The sequence below is a fragment of the Palaemon carinicauda genome, chromosome 4 (assembly GCF_036898095.1).
Source record: "Palaemon carinicauda isolate YSFRI2023 chromosome 4, ASM3689809v2, whole genome shotgun sequence".
Taxonomy (NCBI): domain Eukaryota; kingdom Metazoa; phylum Arthropoda; class Malacostraca; order Decapoda; family Palaemonidae; genus Palaemon; species Palaemon carinicauda.
In genome coordinates, this window is record NC_090728.1 from 82,822,364 (window position 1) to 82,848,118 (window position 25,755).

General features: G+C 39.3%; 1 protein-coding gene across 6 annotated transcripts in view; it reads right to left on the reverse strand.

Moving 5' to 3' along the window:
- The window catches only part of LOC137640035 (dnaJ homolog subfamily C member 28), a 379,044-nt gene that overhangs the window by 130,884 nt on the left and 222,405 nt on the right, over positions 1-25,755 (reverse strand). For all 6 annotated transcript variants that reach the window (XR_011044297.1, XM_068372404.1, XM_068372406.1 and 3 more), the window contains exon 4: positions 8,249-8,413. Coding sequence is in view for 5 of the 6 variants with exons in the window: in XM_068372404.1 (XP_068228505.1) it covers positions 8,249-8,413 (165 nt within the window). In the remaining variant the exon portion in view is untranslated. The remainder of the gene's footprint in view (positions 1-8,248; positions 8,414-25,755) is intronic.

A 25,755-nucleotide genomic window follows, 5' to 3' on the forward strand; every position in this document is an offset into this window, starting at 1 on the left:
GGCTCCACCAGCCCCGAGTCTGCCAGTATGTTCGGCAAAGAACCCTAGGCGTTATGTAAAACATATAGTTCTGAGTGAGGGGTACCTACATATTGGTGAAGGCAAGGGCTCTAAACCGGTTTCAGACTTAGAGTTTTACCCCTCCATCGAGAATTACCCTTTCTGCTATGTTACGTTAAATTCTGAAACGTCTATTAGAGATGATACGATTCCCAAGGAAACGATCACCTTAGACCACAGTAAGGCTCAAACCCTGTTGGTCAAGGAACTCAAGTCAGCTAAGTTCACTAACACTCAACTTTCTGCTTTTGGCAGGAAGCAAGCAACTTTTGTACTTCCCAAAGATACTGTCTTTCCCTTTGCCTCAAAGAGTCTGGAGGCAGTTAAGAAGGCAGCAGGGAAAGGTAGACAACTGCCAATACTCGAGGAGTGCAAGATTGTTTCTATTGCTCTCCCATACGACTCAAACAGTTGGGAAGATGTCCAGTACACCTTCATGGTTGGCAAACTGGACAGAGACATAGGAGGTAAGCAGTTTAATGACAGACTGTCCAGAATTCCTAATTTACTTCTAAAAGCAGAATTGGAGGCCAAAGAAAGACTGGCTGCTTCTTTGTCGCACTACTCGTATCTTCAAATGCTTATTGGGAACTACTCTAAATCTGATCTCTTCCTGGTTCTGGTGAAAACCCATTTAGCAATCTTCCACCATGATTTGCATGCGTTCTTTCTAGCCAGGAGAGCCTGCAGGGAGCACGGCCTAGCAGCAGCAACTATTAGCCATGAGCCTAAAAAGTTGATCAACTCTAACATCTGGGGGAAAGATCTTTTTCCCCAAGAGGTTGTAAAAGAAGTCATGGACAGGGCCGGTCATGAAAACAAGAGCCTTATCCAAAATGAAGCATGTCCTCTTAGAGGAAATTCACCCCTGGTGAAGGACCACAACCCAGAGGCAAAAAACCTACAATATCCTTTAGGGGCAAGAAGTCATTTCCTGCCGCAACTGCCACAGTTACCACTATCCCCCAGACAGTGTACACAGTTCCCCGCAGTACGTTACACAGTCCCCAGCGTTCAATCCCGTTTACGAACGAGTCACTACCACTTTTCGCCACGTTGGAGCTCAGGGGAGAAGTACAAGTAGAAAGGGAAAATGTGGAAGAGGTGGCCAATCTAAGGGCCAAGGAAACAGAGGCAGATCGCATAAGGGAGCTGGACCTTCAAAACAACAATGATTAACTTCCAATAGGGGGATGACTCAGTCGCTTCAAGTTCAATGGAAGTTAGATCCTTGGCTCACAGAATAATCATAAGAGGACTAGGGTGGAAGTGGAGACAGAAACCACCACGTTTCAGGAGGTTCTTCCCACCCAAAACACCATTCCTGGAAGAATATGTAAAGGATCTCCTCTAGAAAGTTCCTTTTGTACACAAAAGGAACTTTCAAGGATGGCTATTTTGTGTGCCAAAGAAAGATTCCAGCAATCTTCAAACTATTCTGGACTTGTCCCCTCTAAACAAATTCCTTCAGGACGACATGTTCCAGATGCTAACTATCCCACAAATACAAACCCTACTACACCAGTCTCCATAGATCTTACCAACACTTATTGGCATCTTCCAATAGGTCGGCACTTCTCGCCCTACTTTGGTTTCAGACTGGCAAGAAAGGACTACGTATTCAAAGTTATACACTTCGGGCTCAGCATAGCTCCAAGGATTTTCACAAAACTCGTTGAGACCATTGACCAACAACTCAGGAACAAAAATCTTAAAGTGATGGTATACCTCGACGATTGGTTAGTGTGGGCTGCGACGAAGTCATAGTGTCTTCTAGTAGCTCTGGAAGTTACAAAGCTTTTCCAATCCCTGGGCTCCCAAATTTCTCGAGAAGTCCGGATTAACTCTAGCTCAACAATTCCAGTGGCTAGGTCTACACTAGGATTTGACGTCACATATCCTTCCTCTACCACCAGGCAAGAGGAAAGAAACCGCAAGCTCAGTCAGGTGTCTGCTTCGTTCGAAGACGATCATCAAGCATCGTCAGCAACGAGTCTTGGGTTCGCTACAATTTGCAGCAATTACAAATCCCATCCTGAAAGCAAGACTCAAAGATGCCAACAGAGTCTAGCTGTTCTACGGAGAGGTTGGAGTAGTCGATCCCCAGGTGGACTGCGTTGATCTCGATCCTGAAGAGGGCATCGGCGACAGGGTTCTTCTTCCCCGGTACGTAGCTAATAGTGCAGCCGAATTCTGTGATGGCTGCCAGGTGTCATTGTTGGAGAGAGGACCATGCGTCTGAAGACTTCGTGAAAGCGTGGATCAGGGGTTAGTGGTCCGTCACAATGGTGAAAGGGGTACCTTCAAGCATGTATTTGAAGTGGCAGACGGCGAGCTAGACGGCAAGGAGCTCCCTGTTGAACGTGCTATACCTGGTTTCCGCAGGTTTGAGTTTCTTGCTGAGGAAGGCCAAGGGCTGCAGGTAACCATTGACGATCTGTTCGAGGACCGCGCCGTAGGTGGCGTTGCTGGCACCGGTAGTCAACTTCAGGGGGACGCTGTCGTCATGGTAAACTAGGGTAGTGGCTTCGGCGAGGGTGGCCTTCATCATGTCAAAGGCGCGTTGCTGCAGGGGACCCCAAACGAGCTTCTTGGCTTTTCCTTTCAGGACGTCGTTGAGGGGAGTCAGGATGTGGGCGATGTTGGCGATGAAGGGACGGTAGTAGTTTGCCTTCTCCAAAAACTCCTGAAGGTGCCGGATGGTTGTTGGGGTTGGGAAGGTTGTCACGGCGTCTACCTTGGTCGATGTGGGCTTCATGCCCGCTGCGGATATTTGATGTCCAAGGAAGTCCACCCTCTCAGCGCCGAATGTGCACTTGTCGAAGCGCACGATCAAATCATTCTCCTGAAGGCGTTTCAGCACAGCATAGACGTGTCTCCAGTGTTCCTCTTTCGTTCTGGAGAAGATTAAGATGTCGTCCACTTAGCAGGCACAGAACGGCAAGTCCCCCAGGATGCTGTCCATCAATTGCTGAAACGTGGCCCCAGCGTTGCGTAGGCCTAAGGTTGAATATGAGAAGGTGTAGGAGCCGAACGGCGTTATGATGGCAGTCTTAGGCACGTCCTCTGGGAACACAGGAATCTGAAAGTATGATTTAAGAAGGTCCATTTTAGTAAAAAAATTTGCCCCATGGAGGGCACTGGTGAGGTCTTGCCTGTTCGGCAGAGAGTAGTGGTCTGGCGTTGTGATGAGGTTAAGGCGCCGGTAGTCACCGCAGGGCCTCCATGTCCCGTCCAGTTTCTTCACTATGTAGAGAGGAAACGCCCAAAAACTGGACGCCTTCTTGCATATGCCCATCCGTTCCATGTCTTCGAAGGCACGCTTAGCATCTCTCAGCTTCTGCGGCGGGAGGTGGTGAAACTTGGCGTGCGTGGGAGGTTCCGTCGTGTTGATATGGTGGTAGACCCCGTGCTTGGAGGCGAACCCCGGCAACTGTCGAAGTTCCGGCTTGAAGACGTCAGGGAACTCCTGAAGAAGGGTGGCGTAATCCTGCACTACGACGGCGGAGACAGGTGTGATACCAGGACCAGCTTTCAGTGGGCGGGTTAGGCATGTCCCGGTGTCGATGAGGTGTTTCCCGGCACTGTCGACGGATAGACCATGGTGAGCCAGGAAGTCTGCGCCAAGGAGGAGGTGTCTGACATCAGCGATGGGGAAGGGCCAAGAGTAAGATCGGCCCATGATTGAGATTTTCAGCACCCTAGTCCCATAACACCGTATGGGAGATCCGTTGGCGGCGATGAGCGAGGGAGCATCACTGCTAGGCCCACGGTTTAGGTCGGCCGGTGAGGGAGGAAATGTTGACTGCATACAGCCGGTATCAACCATAAGCCTACGGTTGGATACACCAACGAGGATGTAGAATCCGATCTTGCTGCGATCTGCTACCGTGGCCACGGTCGATGTCGGCTCTGGCTGGGGTCAAAGTTTCTTCGGGAACTTGCAAGGGGCCCTGCACTTGAATGCATTGCTACCAAACTGCTGGTGGTAGAAGCACCAAGCCGGGTTCAGTCTATGATTCTGCTGCATCAGCTGCAGAGGTGTCTTCTTCGTCAGGGCGAGGATTTCGTCGTCGTCGTCAACAGAGGGTGCCGCCGAGGAGCCGAGTGATGAGCAGCTGAAGGAGGATGATGCGCCAAGGCGGAAGGCCTTGGAAGCTTTGTATAACTTCTGTGCCCTCGACAGGAGGTCATTCATCGGCAGGGTGTCGGTATCGGTGAGCTGGGCTCTCACGTCCTGCGTCGAAGGAATATTTTGCAAGATAGGCCTATCTCACGTCGTCGTCCATTGGCATCAATCTCGGGCACCATGAGAAGTTCAACCAGTTCAATCCCACACTTCTACGGGGGAGGTGGCGCCCATGGGTCTATTGCTGAGATCAACAACCTCCTGTGTCCTTGCTGAAACGGAAAGTGAGTATATATCAATTATTTTGGTTCGCAGGTCGTCGTAGGATACCTGACCACAGTGAGCGTCGAGCCATGGGGAGATCTTGTCAAACACCTCCTCAGGGATGGAGTTCAGGACGATGTCAGCTTTAGCGCAGGGGTCATTTATCTTGGCCACCCAGAACAGTACGTCCACCCTCAGGAATCAGGAGGCGGTGTTATGCAGTGAGAATGGTGGCAGCTTGACCTTGGGCGCAGCTAAGTGGCTGCTGGGCACGATGGGCTCGGTGGTTTAGTCATGGTCCGTTGATGCATTGGGCCAAGGGCGTGAGCTGGTTATGTCAGATATACTCATCGTTGCTGCCTCACGAAAAAAAATTCAAGTGTGGGATAAAGCCAAAAGACTTCGTTAAACGTTAATGGCAAAAGGAGATGTATGAAGGTAACGCAGCCGTAATTAGTCCGTTAAGAGCAAGCCAAAACTGCTATGTGTTACCAACATCTCCGGGGTCACCAGTTGTGAGGACAGCAAGACGAATGGAGAGAGACTGACGATTTACTAAACTTGCAACGGTCACTAAGTTACAGAGTGCGGACGGAAAAGTAGCCCCGGAGGGGAAACTGCTCAAACTGCCAAAAGCATTGTGCTTTTTACACAAGACTAATTATCAAATAATAAGGCGGTAGCCTAAGGAAATATACTATTATATACATTAAAACAAAGCTCTCAAAGAGCGAGACAAAAAGCCACAGTGTGGAACAAATAATAAAATTACAATTTGCAGAAGTGTGTCCAGGGGAAGGAAACACAACGGGAAAACGATGTCCTTACAACATCCTCACTTCCAAGCATTTAAGTGTCTAGCTTAATCCAAAATATCCACAACAACTTGGGCTTCACATTCTGTACGTGTATAATGAGATTTAGCTGGGTGCATGAATCAATTTCCAACAGGTGTTACTTTCTACCTTGTGTGGCAACAGAAAGGTTCATTGCCTGAATAATTACAATTTACAATGTTTTTGAAACAGCCAGAAGACAATACCGGGTTTCGACTTATTGATAGCAAGACAGGTAGATTTACTCTTACAAAAATCCTGACACCATGTTGGATCTCACCTACACAGGTGGCCTTTGACTCGCTGAAAATTGAAATTATGGTGTTTATTCTATAGGATTGTGGCAACCTGGTGGATAGCGTCTCAGATTAATGATTCGTGGGTAGGAAGTCAGGGCGCAGCTTGCAGCTTGAAAAGATTTTCACTGGCGTTCACAACTTCACCGTCCCGGTAAGATAGGGATATGGGTTTAGGGGAGCCTATAGGTCTATCTGCTGAGTCATCAGCAGCCATTACCTGGCCCTCCCTGTTTTTAGCTTGGGTGGAGAGTGGTTTGCGTGCTGATCATATGTATATAAAATCAGTGTCTACTACATTTTTCTGTCCCAGCTTTCAACAATTCTCTAAATGTTAGTATCATCTCTGCCATGCTGAATGCATATCTCACTTGGTTTACGAGTCAAACCATCATTACTCATTTGTAATATTTATTAGGTTGGATAATCCAAAATTGCCTGCAGGTACTTACTACAAGGATGAATCGTGTCCAAAGTTATTTCAAACCCAGCATAAACCCCGAAAAAGAAAATTGTCAGGGTTTAGAGTGATTTTATGATCCCATCATGTATCAAACCACTTTGCAACTTGATAGAAGCTCTCCTTAACTTCATTGTCCCATAGCAGAACATCATCTATACATTTCACTTAATTATTTGGAATCTTTGCAACAATTTCATTGTAACATCTTGCTTACTGTGTTCTGAGGCAATGTATCCCTCTGGAGCTGTCTTTTACCAATATCGACTCTATGGACAGGCACCCTATGGTAGCTATTCCCAGCATCAAAGACCATTTTTTTCTTACTGTGCAGCACTGATCTAGCTTGTATTTCTTATGTTCTTTGAGCATTGAGAGATTGAAAATCCTACTACATCGTGGTTTTCCTTTTTTCTTTGTATAAGCCACCATTCTATAGCACATAATAAAGGGTTCTAAGAAAATGTTCCTCATGATCTTGGTGCATGTTCTATAGTGTTGCTTGGGCCACCAAAGGGTTTTCCTCACAAAATGCAAGTCTCTTCATGATAGCTAGGACTTCTGCCATCTTGTCTGCGAGGCTACAGCCTCCTGATCTTGTCAGGTCTCTGCATTGCTGCCTGTTACAGTATTCTAATAATTGCAAAAACTTGTTGCAACTATCAATTTTGGTAGCATCAGAGTAATCAGAACACCATGATTCAAAGTACGCCCATTCGTAACAAAGTAATCAGACCACCATAATTCAAAATAGGCCCAATCTCCACTAGTGCCAGCTGTAGACGTAATGGGTCTTCTGACTTTTTCTAATTTTGCAGTGATGACCGGGCCTAAGACAAGTGTAGTTGTCTAGGTATAAATTAGAAAAATCTCTGTTTATCAAAACAATGGTTCTAATCACAAAAATGTATGGCAATGACCACGGTCATCTAAAATTAAACATGCAGCATCATAAGAGACATGAAACATAATATATGATATCAGACTACTAATTGTATCAACAATCAGTCATAACTCTTTGGTATGAATTAGACCCAGTGTGGGAGGGGAAATAGGAGGTACTAGGACGGTTTGCATATGGACAGTTTTCCAACAGACAGTTTGCCTTCCGGACATTACACCCTAATGGACATGAGGCCTAAAGTATATTTTTTTTATGCAATAGTGAACAACTATCCCATAACCAGTGAGGCATTCTTGAACAATAATTATCAATCTAAACATCTTGTCCATATGGCTAGTAGAGATGTCGTTCACTCCTGAAAATGCACAGCTTATTAAATCACATCAAGCACTTGCTTTTGTTGCACTTCAAAATGTTACCAACACATTTGAACAATTTATGGCTGCGTTGGACGAGAAAATGGATGAGATCTTGAAAACTTTCTAACCTACTTGAATTGAAATTTTGCAGCAAAGACAAAAAATTTGAATGAATGAATTGTACCAGACTTGCCTCACACCAACAATTTAATATGAGAGTTGGCACAGGGCCTTCGACCTATGAGTTGCTATTACACACCCACCTTTTTGTTGACTTGTACACCAATTTCGTAAAGAGCAGACCGACAAGAACTCCTCATTGAAAAAGCCAATGCTGGAGCTCCTTTGTCACCAATTAAGAAACTATACTATTATCTTAATCAATGCCTGAAGAACCTTGTGGAGAACTATGACACCATCCCAATTTATTAATATGTTAGTGGCATTGGACAAAATTTATAGATTTTCTAAATTGTCTGTTTATTTTCGATATATTACTCTCAAATTTATTTTGTCGAACTATGTCTTTTCAATTCACACTCATTTCTTAAAATAATTATTACATTATCATAATAAAATCCATTTTATTAGATTACATGTTATTCTTTTTTATACTTATCACTGTCATACAATACATGTTTTATGAGAATAAAATTAAAAAGATGCCTCAATGAGCCGAGTTTATTAGGTATAATTCATATTAGGCAAAATGTTACATCAGTCATGACGTCCATTAGGTATAATCTCCGGTAAAGATAATATGTGGTAGGAAAACTGTCCATAGACAAAGTGTCCGTAGGTAAATGGTCCAGCCACGAAATATGATGTAACATTTTAAAAATTTACTAATCTATAACTATGAGGTCATAAAGCTGTTGTTTTTAAGTTAATAGCTTATGATTTAAAGGTAATATTTATGAAAATAATTTGCATTACCTACCTCTATATCAAATTCCATAACTTCTTGCTTCTCTTCCTCATATTCTTTTATTTTCTTGTCTTTAGTTTTCTGCTCATAATATAACCCAAATTCTCCTTCACATTTATTTGCATTGTGTCTTTCACTGCTAAATTTCTCCATCAATCTTCTGTAAGCATTTTCTATCTGTTGGCAGAAAATATAAAGCATTATTCACATCCTTTCATAACAAAAGTTATTGGCATACTATATGAAAGGCAGCTTTGAAAGTATAACTGACAAGTAACCACTGTTACTCTGATAAAAAAAGTATAATTCTTGTTTGTGTAGAAACTTGTAGTTCTTATTATCATTACCCCATTTATCATTATTATAATTAGCTTATGCAACTCACGCATCCTCCTCCATCAGATATCTATCAATCACACTTGCAGTCTCAAATGTGACCAAGAGCAAATTTCTTACATGGACACAATATGCTCATTAGTAGAATCTCTAGATAAATTAGGGAACTCTTCTTTGCTTTAGTCCCGAGAAAGCTTGTTTTCCACTTTCTAAAGGGCTTACCTCATCTATGGAAGACAAGGTTTATACTTTATTCTTATGGAGGTAGCATCTGCCTACCCTAGCTGTGTGGCATATGGGAACTTTATAAGCATGCCTCCTTTCCTGAAGGGCTTTAGAGGGGTATCATACTTACAGGCTATTGTGCATGTGTTCTCCCCAGTCCAGCATTTGCACAATCATTTATCTAGGATAATATCTCTGAGGTTATGTTTAGACATCTGGTATAGTGATTGGATGCTCGACTGAGGCACTGTACTACATGTTTAAAGGGAACATCACTGATACATTTCTAGCTGAATTCTCAGGACCTTGCTTATATGTGGGAAGGAATACAGAATTCATTCAACTAAATGTCTAGGTTTACAACAGAGCAGGGTCGGTGAGCTGAGAGTTTTCCCAAGGACCTCTTTAAGAAAGACTGTCTTGGATTGATTGCCTCAGCAGAGAATTCACTACTTATCGACATCAATAAACACGGGTTGATTATTGAAAATTTTACTTCTCTCAAATGAGGCCTAACAATTACTGTACTGAAATATAATGCCACTGAGCTGCATGTAAAACATTCTCTACGGATGAATTTAGGGTAAAATTTAGAGTGGTAGGTACTTCCCTGATACCAAAAGTTTTCACTTTCAAATCTGGTACATAATCTTCATACCCCTGTTTATGACCATTTACAATAAGAATCTTTGAGGAAAAAAAAATGGCCACAGCAGTTAAGATAGGGTTTAAGATGATATGTGGTCTACAAGGACGTTCATGTTCAAGCCTAGAATGGGAAATCTAATATAACATAAAATACCAAAGATATTGTCTTCCCTACTCCAGGCCACATGCATCAACATGCAAAGCATGGACTCGGATAATATAAAGGAGACTCTGGGTTCAGTGTTATTATTTGAAAGGCTACATCATGTTTCTAGTTAAGTACCGTTATTTCAGTACCTTCACTATGGCGTGGCAATTAAATAATAAAAAATGATGAGAGGCGGTGAATTAGAAAACTTTTATATCGTAAGGGGATTTATTGTCCAAGTTAATTTTCACAGAAACATGAACAGAAATCTTCTTCATTATGCAAGTAAATGATTTAAGTACATCTTCCACAGAACTCTAAATTTTTCTGAATAAACAACTAAGTAAACATAAGTCTCTCGCTGACTTTCAAATTACTGGAACAGTTCATCATGAATGGTTATAATGGTAAATAACAATGAATCATTTGTAATTTACAGACACACTTAGGGAGAACGGATACAGAGCAAGTTACTGTTAATCTTCTTTCATCAGTAGAATAGCAATTTATCTCAAGTCCCAAATCTGACTTATTAACGAAACATTACAATCTTAATTTCTATCCAAGTCAAGCAAGAGGGAGGGGCACACATAATACTTGTGTTACGTTATAAGTCTAAGGCAAAAGTTAATACTAAGATCGCAACCTAGTGGAGTGTCGTTTGAACGTAATGGGCGCTCAGCGGCGACAAGGGCACACGACCATGTTCCACACCCAACTCCCCTCACTCTATTTCCAAGACTGAGTTTTTTATGGCACCTGTCTTTACAGGGATGTGGTGTTTCCCAAGGAGATAGGTGGTATCCTTTTACTATGTGACATCTGCGATCTAGGTCGCCCAAATCTAGGTCCCCCCCCCCCCCCCGTGCTTTTTCAACCTGCATAGTAAAAGAAAGATTAGGTTGCCCCACCTCACATCCCCCAATGCTTTTCCAACCTGGGAAAGAATGACAATAGTTTACATTCAACATACATGGTGCAACTCTTTCTTCAGGCCAGGTGGCTTGTGACAGAATTTAATTCAAACTGATTTCCACAATACCCAAATAATTTAAAATATTTTTTGTCTTGTGACAGTACTGATTTGGTTGTCCTATATTATTAATGATAGTATTAACTTAATATATGTGTTTATGTTAACTTTACTTTCAGTTGTTTCAATATTGTTAACTTGAAACATCACGCCATTCTGTCTCGGCTTTCAAGACAGCATGGGAAGTGGTTAGGCTTTAGTATTTTGTCATCCATTCACTTTATAAATTATCTTATCTCGTTTTCATATAAACTGTTAACCTAGCCTAAGTCTTGATCTTCTGTGGTAAGTTATTTATGGTTACTGTTGTGTGACACCATTACAGTTCAGACTTTCATGATAGCATGGGAAGTATTTATGTTAAAGTAATTGTTACATCTTTACCTTTTTCTACTATTATTTTTGCTTGTTAGACTACCCTATGTTGCTGATCCTTTTTCTGATAGGTTTTAGGCTAGCTTAGCCTAGACTTGATTGCATATACAGTAAGTCTACAGTGTTCTTTTCATGATCTCTTATATGTTTACATAGATATTATTCTGTGGCATCGTCGTTCAATTAGTTCATTATGCATGTTGCATAAGATTTTTTATAATTCTGACCATCCTTTACATTCAGATCTTCCCAGACAGTTCCAACCTGTTCGTAATACTAGTTAGGCAGTTAATTCTAATAATCAGGCCTTCTCCATCATGAGGTTCAATACTGCACAGTACTCTAGAAGTTTTATTCCAGCTGTGACCAAGTTGTGGAATGATCTTCCTAATCGGGTAGTTAAATCAGTAGAACTTCAAAAGTTCAAAGTTGCAACAAATGTTTTTATGTTGAACAGGCTTGCATACGTCCTTTTATAGTATATAAATCAAATATCTGTTTTAATGTTGTTAATGTTTTTAACATATTTTATTTCTATTTTCATTACTTCTTATATCGTTTATTTATCTCCTTATTTCCTTTCCTCACTGGGCTATTTTTCCGTTTTGGAGCCCTTGGGATTATAGCATCTTACTCTTCCAACTAGGGTTGTAGCTTAGCTAGCAATAATAATAATAATAATAATAATAATACGAGGTTATTTTTGCACTTGATGGAAAATTAGTAATGTTACTCAATTGGGTAATTGTGTTTATGGTAGTTCTACCCATGACACTTAAGGTTCAATTTTCATAATTCAATTCTTATCCAAAGTTTCAGAACATCTTTTGGAAAAATGTCTAAATAGGTATATGGAAGGTAATCATCTGTTTCCTAGTTTGCAGTTTGACTTTTGCAAAACCCTTCAATCTTATGATGCCCTTCTTACACTTTCCAATGCTGTACAGAATACCCTTGATTGTGATCAGGAAGTTTGTACGATTGATCTTGATTTTTGTGATGCCTTAGACCATTATAATTATGAGGACTTTATTTTAAAACTTATACAAATGAGAATTGGTGGGTCTTTTCTTTAAATCCTAATCGAATTTCTAAATACTAGATTCCAAAGAGTAGTTGTTGATGAGCACCATAGTAACACTAGAAATGTAATACCTGGTGTTCCTCAGGGTAGTGCTGTCAGTCCCTACTATTCATACAATAAAAGCATGATCTGTGGTTTGGTCTAGAAAACAACCTTGTTGCTTATGTAGATGAAAATATTCTTTGTCCATCAATTCCATCTCCTGAAGGTAGACCTATGGTTGCTGTATCTCTAAATAAAGATCTAACAAAAATTAGTGCATGGTATAGTTTTTATGGGAGAAGAAGTTGAACCCTAATAAAACTCGAAGTATGTTTATAAGATGGTCAAAGACAGTAACTACTCAATATCCAAATATTTGCATTGACAAAGTCTCTTTTATGCTGCAAAGAAACTATAACCAATATCAATTTGACTCACAACATAAAAAAAAAAAAAAAATTTTGAGCCACTAAACAAAACTCAACTGTGTAGGTCAAAGACAGCCAAGAATAGCCGCAGTCACCCCCAGTAAAGTTGCTCACTAACTCCTACTCAGTGGAAAGCCAAATAACAAAGAAAGGGAATACTTAAGGAAAATGAAGATAGACATAGAATGAGCTATGTCTGAGAGTAACCAGGATTTCCTACCATTTTATGGCAATAAAATTTCTTAAAACTGCAAAGGCAGTCAGATTAGATGGAATTACAGTACAGATGATCCTACACTTTTGTGAGAGAATACAAGAAGGGCTCCTAGCACTATTCAATAAATGCTCAATAACCTTTCGAACACCAAAGACATGGAGAAGAGCCAAGCAGTAGCATTGCTGAAACCATCTAAAGACCCTTTGTCTCCCACAGTTATGCATCACATATAAATTATATGAACACACAAACATCTCCACAGGTCAAAGGAAAATTATCACCCGACCAAGCAGGCTTTTGACGAGGCCAATCATGTTGCAGTCAGGTTCTAAATTTAACTCACTACATCGAGGATGTATTTGAAAACAGACAAATCACTGGGCAACCTTTGTACACATTACAGCTGCATACGATACTGTCAACTACCAGGCCCTCCTAAACGTTTTCCCAACAGCTGAAGATGCCAACATAGTATGTATAATAGCTCCACTCCTAGTAAATCAATGATTTTTTTTAGAGATAGACTATAAGAAAAGCAGGAGGACCCAAAAGAACAGTCTCCCACAGGGCTCTGTGCTGACTCCCCTTTTCTTTAACATTTATACAAATGACCTATCAGTTTCAGGATATACGAATATTTATATATGCAGATGACCTATGCATTACCACACAGTCACAATCCTTTGAGGAAATAGAGGAGAGACTATCAAGAGCTTTATCATTTCTCTCAGAATACTATAAAAAAATGGCACTTCAATGCAAACCCCAGTAAAACACAGGTGTGTGAATTCTAACTTAATAATTATCAAGATCGTGCCACACAAAGAAAGTGAATCCAAAGCATAATGGAGCTGTCGAATAATCATTGGCATACTAAAGGTAACACCCCTACAATCTCTTTATGGACTGGCTAGTAATGCACCCCCTCAAATTCGACTAAATGGTATTACCAAAAATCAAAGGGTCAAGCAGATGAACGATCCAAGGCATCCATTTCATGGACATCGGGCAACCTAGGAAAAGCTTCATGGCCGTGGAGGGTCCTTAAATCTAAACCATGCTGCCTACATATTAAAGAAGTGAAGGGAGAGTGACTGTAATTCAACCAACGAAGGACTACCTGACCATAGTGAACACCTACCTTGTGGAATGTCCCTTAGCAGAAAGGGTTGGACCACCTTAAAAAGAGCAAGATCCAAGGAAATAGACTTCATAAGAGGGGATATCTCATCAATGCTGATTGCTCCAGACCATGGACCACATCCTCCGCTGCTGCCCACTAGGATCTGCATGTTTTGATGTAGATCTACAGGAAGCAAATGACAGAGCCATCCACTGGATGCACAAGTAGTGTGATAAGATTTGAATGAATTTAACTATATACAACTCATTTGAAATTCTAGATGTCATTCTTGATTACACATTTAGTTCTGAGGAACACATTCAGTCTATTTCTTTCTAAAATTGCCAAAGAAAAAAAAATTGGTTTAGTTAATGTCTTAAGACTTTGGGTGTTCAATCTATCCTGTGGAAACGTTTTAATTTCTTCCTTCTATATTGTTTCAAGTATTGTTATCATGCCTGGTCTTCAGTTGCAGAATCTAATCTTAATTTGTTGGACAAAAAATAGTTATATATTGAATTCCTTATATATATATATATATATATATATGTATATATATATATATATATATATATATATATATATATATATATATATATATATATATAATTAATCTATGACACCATCATTCAGTACATTCTTTGTATATGCTGCACATGATTTTTCATAATCCTGGCCTCTGGTCCTTCTTTGCATTCAAATCTTATAGAATGTACCAGATTGTACGAAGTAGGCCTACTAGGTATGCAGATAATTCTTACCTTCTCTAGCATAAGGTTCAATACTACACAGTATTCTAGAAGTTTTATTCCAGCTGAGACCAGATTGTGGAATGATCTTACTAATATATCAGTTGAATCAGGTGAACTTCATTTATAAATTGTTGCAAACCTTTTTCTGTTTAACAGGTTGACACAAGTCTGTTTTCATCGTATATATGATAGCATATCTATTTCCATGTTGCTATTGATCTTACAATATTTTAAATTTTTATCCATTACTTCTCATATTTAATTCATTTATTTACATATTTCATTTCCTACTCGGGTTATTTTCCCTGTTGAAGTCATAGGCTTTTTAACATCCTGCTTTTCCAACTAGGGTTGTAGTTTGGCTAGTGTTATTATTATTATTATTAATAATAATAATAATAATAATAATAATAATAATAATAATAATAATAATAATAATAATAATAATACACCTTTTAGCCTTGTTATGGCAGTGTATCTACATATATTTAGCCCCGTACAACTTGGTTAGTATGTAAGTGCCCTAGAAGTAATTAGCTTTTTAAATATACTATGGTGGGCAATCCTTTATATATATATATATATATATATATATATATATATATGCACACATATATATATATACATATATATATATATAAATTTATATACATATATATATATATATATATATATATATATATACGCACACACACACACATATATATTTATATATATATATATATATATATATATATATATATATATATATATATATATATATATATGTATATATATATGTATATATATATATATATATATATATATATATATATATATATATATATATATATATATATATATATATATATATATGTATGTATATCGTCATCTTCATCATCACCATCGTCAACTGTTGCTGGTCCACTGCAGGGCCTCAAGTATCTCTTTCCACACGTGTCTATTTATTGTCTTTCTATGCCAGTCTACACCCACAAATTTTCTTATCTCTTCAACCCATCGCCTATTCTTTCTTACCCTGCTTATTTTGCAATCTCTATTGATCCATTCTCTTATTTTTCTTGTCCATCTATCATCTGTCCTTCTCATTATATGTGCTGCCCATGTCCTTTTATTTTTATTACATGTTAGAATATCTTCTACTTTAGTTTGCTCTTGTATCTATGTTGATCGTTTCCTGTCTCTTAGTGTTATTCTCAACATTATTCTTTCCATAGCTCTTTGAATTGTACCTACCTTATGACTTAAGGCTTGACTAAGGCTCTAAGTTTCTGATACTGGTAGGACCATCTGATTAGCTTCTTCCAATTGACCATGATCCCTTGATTGTGGCAAAGGACCAGGACTTTGTTTCAATCCTGAAGACATTGTTTCCTAGAGGAAAGGATCAACCAATTGTTGAGGTATTGTAACAGACGAATCCTGTCCAATGGGCCCAAGTTGAACACCTACAGAGCAGTGGATAGTCCGAAGCAAAGGACTCTGAATTGATGCACCATTTCATTGAGAATGAAGCAGAAGTACTTCCTGCTCAATTGATGGACAAGTATTTGGAAATAAGTGTCCTTCAAATTGATCAAAAATAGAAAGATTCCTCTCTTGATGGCAGCAAAAACTGTGCAGGCTGTCTGCATCTTTAATGGAGTCTGTTAAACAAAGATTCAACAGAGAGAAAGTTGATCATCGGTCACCCTCCAGATTTCAGCTTCTCCCCCAGGAATAGCTGACTGTAAAAGCTAGGAGACTCGTCTCATATGACTTCCAGCGCATCTCTGACCATCATCGCCATAACCTCCTCCACTAGGGGTAGAGCCTTAGGTGATTCCTAAGAATAAAAGTGAAACTTAATCAGAACTTGAGTGGAGAGAGACTTGATGAATGGGATGAGGTAACCTGTCTGGAGGATCTGTACCATCTTTTCTTCTGGCTCAGATCACTGCCACATTACCAAATTGTTCGAGTCATCATCCAACTCAATAAAGCAGGAAAGGGGGTATGCCTCTTTTCAGCACCCCCTTGCTCCTTTTCACCCCAACCTCCTTTCCTGGTTTGGCTAGAGCGAGGTTGAAAGAGAGGGAGCATGATTGACACTCTTCCTCTAGGAAGAGAGGGTGAGAGTTGGTCTGGATTTTGGCAATATGATTGTTTCTTCATTGATGGTCTTGGGCCAGAAGAATAGAAGAGTCAGATATTAAGGGACGAGTGGAACCTTTGCCCATAAAGGTTATTCACTTTCCTCCCTCTTTAAACACTAAGGGCAAGGTCATCTTTTCGTCCCAATGGGTTCGAGAAGCAACCTACCACAGAATTCGACCCCTTGAGGACCCAATTCACCCATTGATTGGCTTGCTATGAAGATGACTGCCTTAGCATAGAGGAAGAGAGCCATGAACTTTATCCAGAGATTATTTGATGGAAGATGGGACATAGCAAAGTGGGATAGTGGGAAACTGACCCTGACCAATGGTCTATCCATAGAGTAGCCTGAAGGCTTGCCATCAATGCTGACTCCATTGCTGTGGACTCAGAGGATGAAAAGGAAGTCCCTCCAATTTCAGCCTCTCCACCAATGACTCCTTTGTCAGTTCCTTTATCATATCAATTGGTAAGGGGGTGGTGGAATCTTATCCAGGATGTAGAATCTCCTCTGCCTTGACAGAACTGGGCAAAAAAACTTGACAGACTGGCTAGACCAAAGAGAATTCCTGAGGTTAAAGCTTTCCTATCTTGGACCAATGTGCTACAAGGCTCGTCCAAGAACCTTGTGAAGTTCCATAAAGTAGAACTCCCTCTATGGCTTTTGATGATGCTTTGCTGAGCTCATCTAATTCACGAATCAGAGCTAAGACCTTCAAAAGAGTCGATTCCATTTCAGGATTATGTCTCGGCAGGCAATGGATATTGGTCAAGAATGGAGTAAGATGACGAGTCTCTCAAATTCCTCTTCCTACTCAGGAGAAAGAAATTTCAACTGCTTTTGTGTAACACTCATTCTAGTCGGCAGTGCAAAATAGTGGCAGATGCACGATTCGTCTCCCTGACGGAGTCACTCTCTGCAGATCTTGATGATTGGTCGCTCTATTCAGAGAATGACCCTCGAGGCGTTGAATGATACATGGTCTTCTCCTTTTCAGCAGCAGACGTTTTAAACCTAGAATCCTTACGCTCAGGCTGAGTGTCCAATACTGTTCTGTCTGAGACTGTGTCAGGATGTTGCAAAAAGAATCCCCACACCCTTGAATCACTCTAACAGACAAAAGTCCCACAGCACAAACTTTCCCCTTATTTTTACGTCAACTGGACTATTGAACAGAGGGAACAATAAAACGAAACATAACTTTAATACAATATTTCCTTACAATTAAAACTCTGAAAACAAAAATCAACTGCATTTGAATAAATCTCGATTATCTACATTTGATCTTTAAAAACTATAATCCTTAAAACTAAACACCTAACCAAACAACCAAACTTAGTACTACCATCGTAACCAACTGTAAATAAATAGATAAGAAAATACATTCAAAATAACCCAGAGAAAACTTAAAACTAAAATTCACCACAGCCAAATAAATGTTTATATTATGTAAATTTATGGACACCAACACTCGACCCAAAAAGACACCCAGTCTTTACATGGCAATCTGCCACAGTCCAGTGGTCAACAATACACACTCCAGCCCCAGTTAACTTGACTGACCAGTCACTTAAGTGGTGGTCATCATAGTCATCATCATCATCATCATCATCATCACAAGCAAAGACGAACGTTTATTTTACGGGCCAGGTCATCAATGGTCAATAATTCTTTATTAGTGGTCTATTCAAAAAAATCATTGCACGCTCCAGGTCGTCATCATCAAGCTATTTTTGGGCTTGAGCCATGACGTCCTGATGAAAGTTCCTCTAGGCAGCTTTCTACTTAGAATATTTCTGCGAGTGATATACAAGAGAATTTTACCCATAGAGCAGAGGTTCTCAATGGGGGTGAAATTCACCCCCAGGGGTGAATTTTGGGCTTTCAGGGGGTGAATTGTGACAGAAGTAAGTTTATGGTCGAGGAGAGCAATTATAGGCTTTGGCGTAACTGGCCTGTCACGTGGGCTGGGATTATATCATGTGCTGGCCCAGGAAAAATGGATTAAACAGTAATATACAAGTGACCACCCAAGTTAATCCTAGGATTGGAAAAGGTACTGAGGAAGAGACAGATGGCTTGGGAATTAAGTAGGTCCCAAGAAAATTACTTGGCAACTCCAAGGTTGAGAACTCGTGGACTATAAATAACTGAGAAGCTAATATCATGGATCAAGTTGTGCAGGAGATAGTCTTCAGCAAATAGCTTATTTTCAATTAAACTTGATGAATCAACTGATGTGGCATCATGTTCCCAGTTGATGGTGTTTGCAAGGTATGTTCACTCAAGTTCATTTAAAGAGGAGTTCTCTTTTGTTATACCAAAGCCTCTGATGTTTTGGAGAAGGTTTCATCTTTTTTTTAATCAGAAAATCTTTCGTGGAATAATATCAGTGGGTGTTGTACAGATGGAGCACCAGCTATGTTAGGGACAAAATCAGAATTCCAAGTATGTGTGAAAAAGCGAGCTCCAAAAGTGAAAGGCATTTATTGTATGAGCCATCGTCAGACACTAGCCTCAAAAGCACTTCCTGCTCCTCTAGATTAGGTTTTGGATCAAACAATTAAAATTGTAAATTTCGTCAAAGGAGGGGCTCTCAACTCACGACTTTTCAAGCAGTTATGTACTGATATGGATGCAACCCATCATTCGCTTCTTTTTCACACAAATGTTCGTTGGCGTTCAAGAGGAAATGTAACTGAGCGAGTATTTCAGTTTAGAGATGAGCTCAAATTGTTTTTTGAAGTGCAAGATAAAAAAGAATTTCCTGCCTGGCTGTGTGATGAGGAATGGATCATGCGTCTTGCCTATTTGGTTGATATAATTGAGCAACTGAATAAACTGAATCTTCAGATGCAAGGAAGGAATACAGACATTATAGAATTCGTAGATGCCTTGGAAGCTTTCATGAGCAAGCATGAAAATTAGAAGAAAATGGTAAATGCAGAAAATGTAGCCATGTATGAGAAACTGTCATCCATTCTTGATGTTTGTGGTGAAGACAAAAGGTACTTCCACAATTTGCAAAAAATGAAATTTTGTAGCATTTGACAGCACTGGAAAATGAATTCAGACGATATTTTCACGAACTTAGTGATTAGTTGGATTTAGTGAGAAATCCATTCAAACTGTCGGTTGAAAAAGTTCCTGATGATTGTTATGATGAGTTTTTGGAGTTAAAAAGTTATTTGGGTGTAAGGGATATGTTCGATGATAAATCAATAACAGAATTTTGGCCTCTGATGTGCGATTCCTACCCAAAAGTGTCAGAAATGGCTATCCGTGTATTGCTTCCGTTTGTATCGACATATCTTTGAGTCAGGCTTTTCAACTCTGTTACAAATTAAAACGAAGCATCGCAGTAGATTATAGAGGTAGATAATTACCTGCGTTGTGGCCTTTCAAGCACTCATCTGGGTATCCCAGAATTGGCTAAAAAAAACAATCACAGGTTTCGTCAATCGATGAAATGTAATCTTCTGAATAAAAATAATTGCATCAGCTTCAGTTTGGCCGGTTAAGTAGTAATTATAAATTAAAAAAAAACTATTTTACTTTCATTCAAGTTTTATGTATCCATCGATATTTTCAATTTGCATATAATTTGTAATATTCCATTATACAAATAATCCATGTAAAGCTGTAAATGTATAATTCAGTTTAAAAAAAAAGAAAATAAAAGGATTTTTAGTGATATTTGCATATTATATACAATGCAATTTTTGAGACAACTTTTGGAAAAGACGGGAAGTGAGGGGGGGAATGACATCATTGCAAATGGTGAAAGGGGTGCATGGGCCAAGAAGGTTGAGAACCCCTGCCGTAGAGGTACCATGGAATTACTACCTCCGGAGCGAATATCCCGAAAGATTTCGTTTATATAATAGGGACGTGTTTAAATAGCCATCCTTCCCCGAATAGATAGGATCATTAACGTGGGAGAGCCGTTACAACTCCGATACCAGTGTGTTAATGTAAACACGTAAGCTGGTCTCCATTCCTTTGAGCAGCACTATTTTGATTTACTGCTTTGGGAGTTTCTGCTTTGTTTTACACAAAGTTTAGTGGCTTTTGACAATGCATGTTTCCACTTCTGCTTCTCCACTTAAGTTGAGTAATATGTGGTTTGTTTTTGGTGAGAATTTCGTTTCTCCCCCTTTCATTTTTTGTAATGCGTACATTTTTCGATTCGCTTCGCTTCCGTCGCGTTGTCGAAGCCGGGAGCTGATAATGTCAAATTCCTATGATTTATATGAATTTCTTAGCTAGCCTATTTTAAATTTTTTGTATACATATCCTAGCACTTTTTCATTATTCTATGTTAGGCATTTGCTTTGTTGCATGCTTGTCTTCCCTAGTCTATAACTAGGCTAGCATTTCCTCCCGCCCTTCTTGCCACAGAATCATATGGTTCTTGTGGTGGACTGCACTATTCCCTTGCTATCGATGCATTATAGCTGGGAGCTGCCTTCTTGAATGGAATCTCGTTACCATCTAGCTATTTATGTACAAGGTTGGCAAACAACAAAGTCAAAGGCCAAAATAAACACTCCAAAGGAGGAATTAATGCTGTTTAAAAAAAAAATAAACTCTTCTAACCTGATCAAAATAATAGATCCTTCACGCAACACTTACTTATTTTTTTCATTAAACAGGCGCACTCGCGAACAAGACCTCGGCGTTAGGTAACTGGGCCTTCATATACCTGTATTCTCTCATTCACTCCTTCCATATCGCTATCATTCATTGTACTAATACGATTCCCATCTTTACTCCTATCATCTAATATGTCATGCACTATCCCACCTACCTCACTATCATGTGGGCCGAAAATCTCATTTATTTCTGTCAACAATTCATCCATTTCATCAAAACCATTTTCTACTTTAACAAAAGAATCATTCATGCTACTTATCATTCTCCTATCCCTCAGTCTCGCATTTGTCATACTTTCTTTCACATCATCTAACGAAAAACCACAAAACCACACACTATAAGTATCATTCATACTCAGCCCCGTTTCATCTATATTAACACATTTATTTTCCATACTCACCTCTCCATTTACACCCGTGTCCTGCCTATTCTGATTCCCAACCATACCTATATATTTTCCCTGTACTTTATCCCCACTAAAATTTTCCAAAGACTTCTTTTTCCTTCCATACACGACTAACACCAATTGCTTATCTTCTAATCCTAATGTATCACACATACTGGGTTCATACTTATTCATTTTCCTCCATTTATTCATCCCATTCTTCTGAAGATATCCTGGTACTTCCCTCCATTTACGCAACTGGTTGTGGTGCACCCTAACTTTTTCCACACTACCATCCACACACATACTTTACCTAAAACATAACTCAACCCACTAGAACCAACATCTAACACCTCATATGGACCTTCAAACTTATCTACAAACCTTACTAAAATTCATTCTTCCCTTTCCAATGACTTCTTTCAACACTATCTCTCCCACTTTATAGTTTACAAACCTCTCAATTGCTTTCCTCCAAACATCTTTATCATTCTCAGACACACTCAACCTCTGTCTTACTCTCTTTTCACAATTCAACACAAACTTACACGGAGACATCCTGTATCCAAGTGCACCGTCGCATTAAATGTCCACACCGCACGCCTTACACATAAATCCCAATCATTATCACATGTACACATTATCTGCAAAATTTCAGTAAATGTTCTTAGAGTCCTTTCAGCCAACCATTCGCTCTTGGCATATGCAGAGTCGAATACACATGCTCAATGCCCCATTCTCTTAACATCTGCTCAAACTCCCCTCTAACAAACTCAGGACCATTATCACTTAACGTTTTCGCAGGCTTACAAGCACATCGGTAACATTACTTGACTTGCCATTCTCACTACAGTCTCGCTCCTTTTATTCTTGATAAGTACTGCATCCGTAAACTTATTCATATGATCTACCAAGATAATCATCCCCACGTGTCCCCTTGCAGTCACAGGCAACAAAACACAATCAATCACAAACATCTCAAATGGATCTTTCATAAATGCTTTGATACTTCCCTTCCTGACAATCCTCACAAGTAGTCACTACATACCTACAAATTTGACTCAACCCAGGCGTAAACAATGTCTCTAGCATGCACTTCCACAATTTATTCTTTCCCATAGGCCCATACCTGTCATGCACTAACATACACATACTTACAGCTGCATGAATAGGAAATACAGAAACACACATATCTTCATCCATCCCCCTATGTAAAAAATACACAATATTTTTACATACAATAAATCTTTTAACAACTTTCTTGTAAACTTCCAAATCCGACAGCCATTCTTCTACCCTACTAACCATTCAAAATACATTCACGTAACCTATAATTTCCAAACATTCATCTTGCATTTCTTTCACCTCTTCTTTAGTTAACAAATCATCTCCATTCTTCGTAATATCAATCATGCCAACAATATTCGCCATAAATATGCTATTAGCCTCAATTACTATTTACTTACAGTTATTCTTCAAAAGCAAACCCTCACCGATATCAACTGATACATTGTGCAACCTCAAAAAATAGATTCCAATCAAAAAACAACTATGGGTTTTACTCTCCTCCCCCTTACAATAAAATTATGTTCAACTTCCATACTCCCTAGTTTGACCTTCAACCTCACTTATTCCCAAACAAGTAAACTATCCTGACCTATTCCATCAATTCTCACACTCGTAAATTATCTTTTCACTTCCCCATTTGTACCTCTAAATTTCCTTAATAACCGACACATTTACTAATGACACTTGTGCACCGGTATCAATTAAACTACAATATTCATTCTTTGTTATATTCACAAATGTCATCATTCTTCCTTTTACACTATGCATACACAAATTTACTCTACTTACAATTCTGTCACTCACTTCACCAGCATGTTTATCTTCATATTCACTGTCTTCTATACCCTGGTACCTTAGATTAAAGTCACTTACAATTATCCTTCTCACACAGATTGCAATATTCCTCATTACATTGAATTCCCAAAATATATTCCTTATCACTCTCCTTATGTGCCCTATATTCCATCGATCGCTTCCATCCTAAATACAAATATACAGTTATAGTAGGGTCCCGAATTAAGCGTGTTCGAATTACACGATTCCCCTTTTCCGCGATCGCTATTTTTCAAAAATAAATTTTCTGTATCTACGAGGCTGTTCAAAGTTCGTGAGTCAAGCACTACAAAATGTATCAAATCTATTGTCTTTTTAAGTATATTGGTAGCCCTAAATACGGTGATTTATAATAAATGTTACAAAACAATATCAACATTACATTTCATAAACATAATTTCATAATGAATAGCCTATTTAAGGATAAAATTCCACATCAACAATGAAATCAACTGTTAACTGTGCGAGTCCAGCTGACAAAATGTAAACAGAAATGTGGTTACGTTCTCGGCAATCTTTATCTTTCTCCAACCTTACGATAATTGTAATGGTAGTGTTAATGATGGTATATTTAAGCATTATTTTTGTTTAGTACAGTATATTTAAAAGCCTTATTTTTCCCTCTGGGCGTTCAAGGTTTTCACGAGTAGACTGGGTTCGTTTATCGGCAGTGAATAGCCTTAACTTCGGTAACGAGTCGTCAATATTTTGTCATATTTTAAACAGTATACATTTGATTTGCAAACATTGGTTTTGTAGAGTAGACGGTAAAATAAAATCTAGAGAGAGAGAGAGAGAGAGAGAGAGAGAGAGAGGGGGGGGATTTCTACATTGACGACTCGTTACCGAAGTTTAGGCTATTCACTGCCGATAAACGATAACAAACCCTTTAATGCAAACTAACTGTATCCTTTGATATTCCTCTATATTTATCACGAATTCCTTCTATACCTCCTCAGACACTCTTATTTCAAATATCTAAATTATTCTTATCACAACTAACACCATCTAGTCATTTTCATTCCATTATATCTATTATTCCTCTGGATCTTATTCCCTTTCCTTATTCTGTTTATTCGATGGGATTCGTTTTTCTCTTTACCGTCTTTCAGAATCTATTTTTAGCCACTGGCAACCAAATCCCCCCTTCCCCCGTCTCCTACCGTCTCCCCTGCGAGTCCACCCAGCCTATCTCATCACTCCCCCCACCTTCATCCTCCCCTGTTCTAGGTCTGTAACCTTCTGCGTCATAATAACTCTCTCTCTCTCTCTCTCTCTCTCTCTCTCTCTCTCTCTCTCTCTCTCTCTCTCTCTCTCTCTCTCTCTCTCTCTCTCTCGTTATACAATACTTACAAATAGATGAAGAAACCAAAATCGGTTTTCTTGAAGTGTCAATTAAATACAAAACGAAAAAATTATACCGTGTATACATCCATTTCAATCATAGCTTAAAATACGGTAACCGATTTCGTCCGCAAACCACTATTTTTTAGGAAACACCATTCTATTCCAGAAAATTTTTACTCCTTAAATGTCAATTGCGCTATAATAAAACATGTACTTATGTTGTTAAATTTCGGGTGTGTTTTAAAAATCGAGTATTGCTAACTTATTTTTGTTTTACTTTTGGCTGTGATCACATCAGCTGATGTCTAGCTTCCGCGCGAATACAATAACAAAGAATTGTTTACACCATTTCTTAACTTATTCAAACCATCTATACAGTTAATATTACATAAACACCAATGCGTTATAACCTATCATATTTATTGTTTAGTACTTTAACCCTGGATAGGTAGGGTGGGTCGTTTGCGACCCCGAGCGTCAAAAAAAAACAGGTTTTTCTCACGTGACTCACCCCTGTGACTGAATTTGTGGGTGATCGACCTGCAGGAGGTGTCTCCCCTACACGCTCTAGTAGTGTCCAGATGTGCATTGCTGTAGCTGTACTCCTTCCCCGATTTCTGAGACGCGTCGGGGTCGTTCGCGTCCGAGTTTACCCTTCTGAGGTAGTTTGCATAATTATCAAAGTTATTACGTATTATGAAATTGTCGTAGAATGGTGCAACTTGTATAGGTTATCAGTTG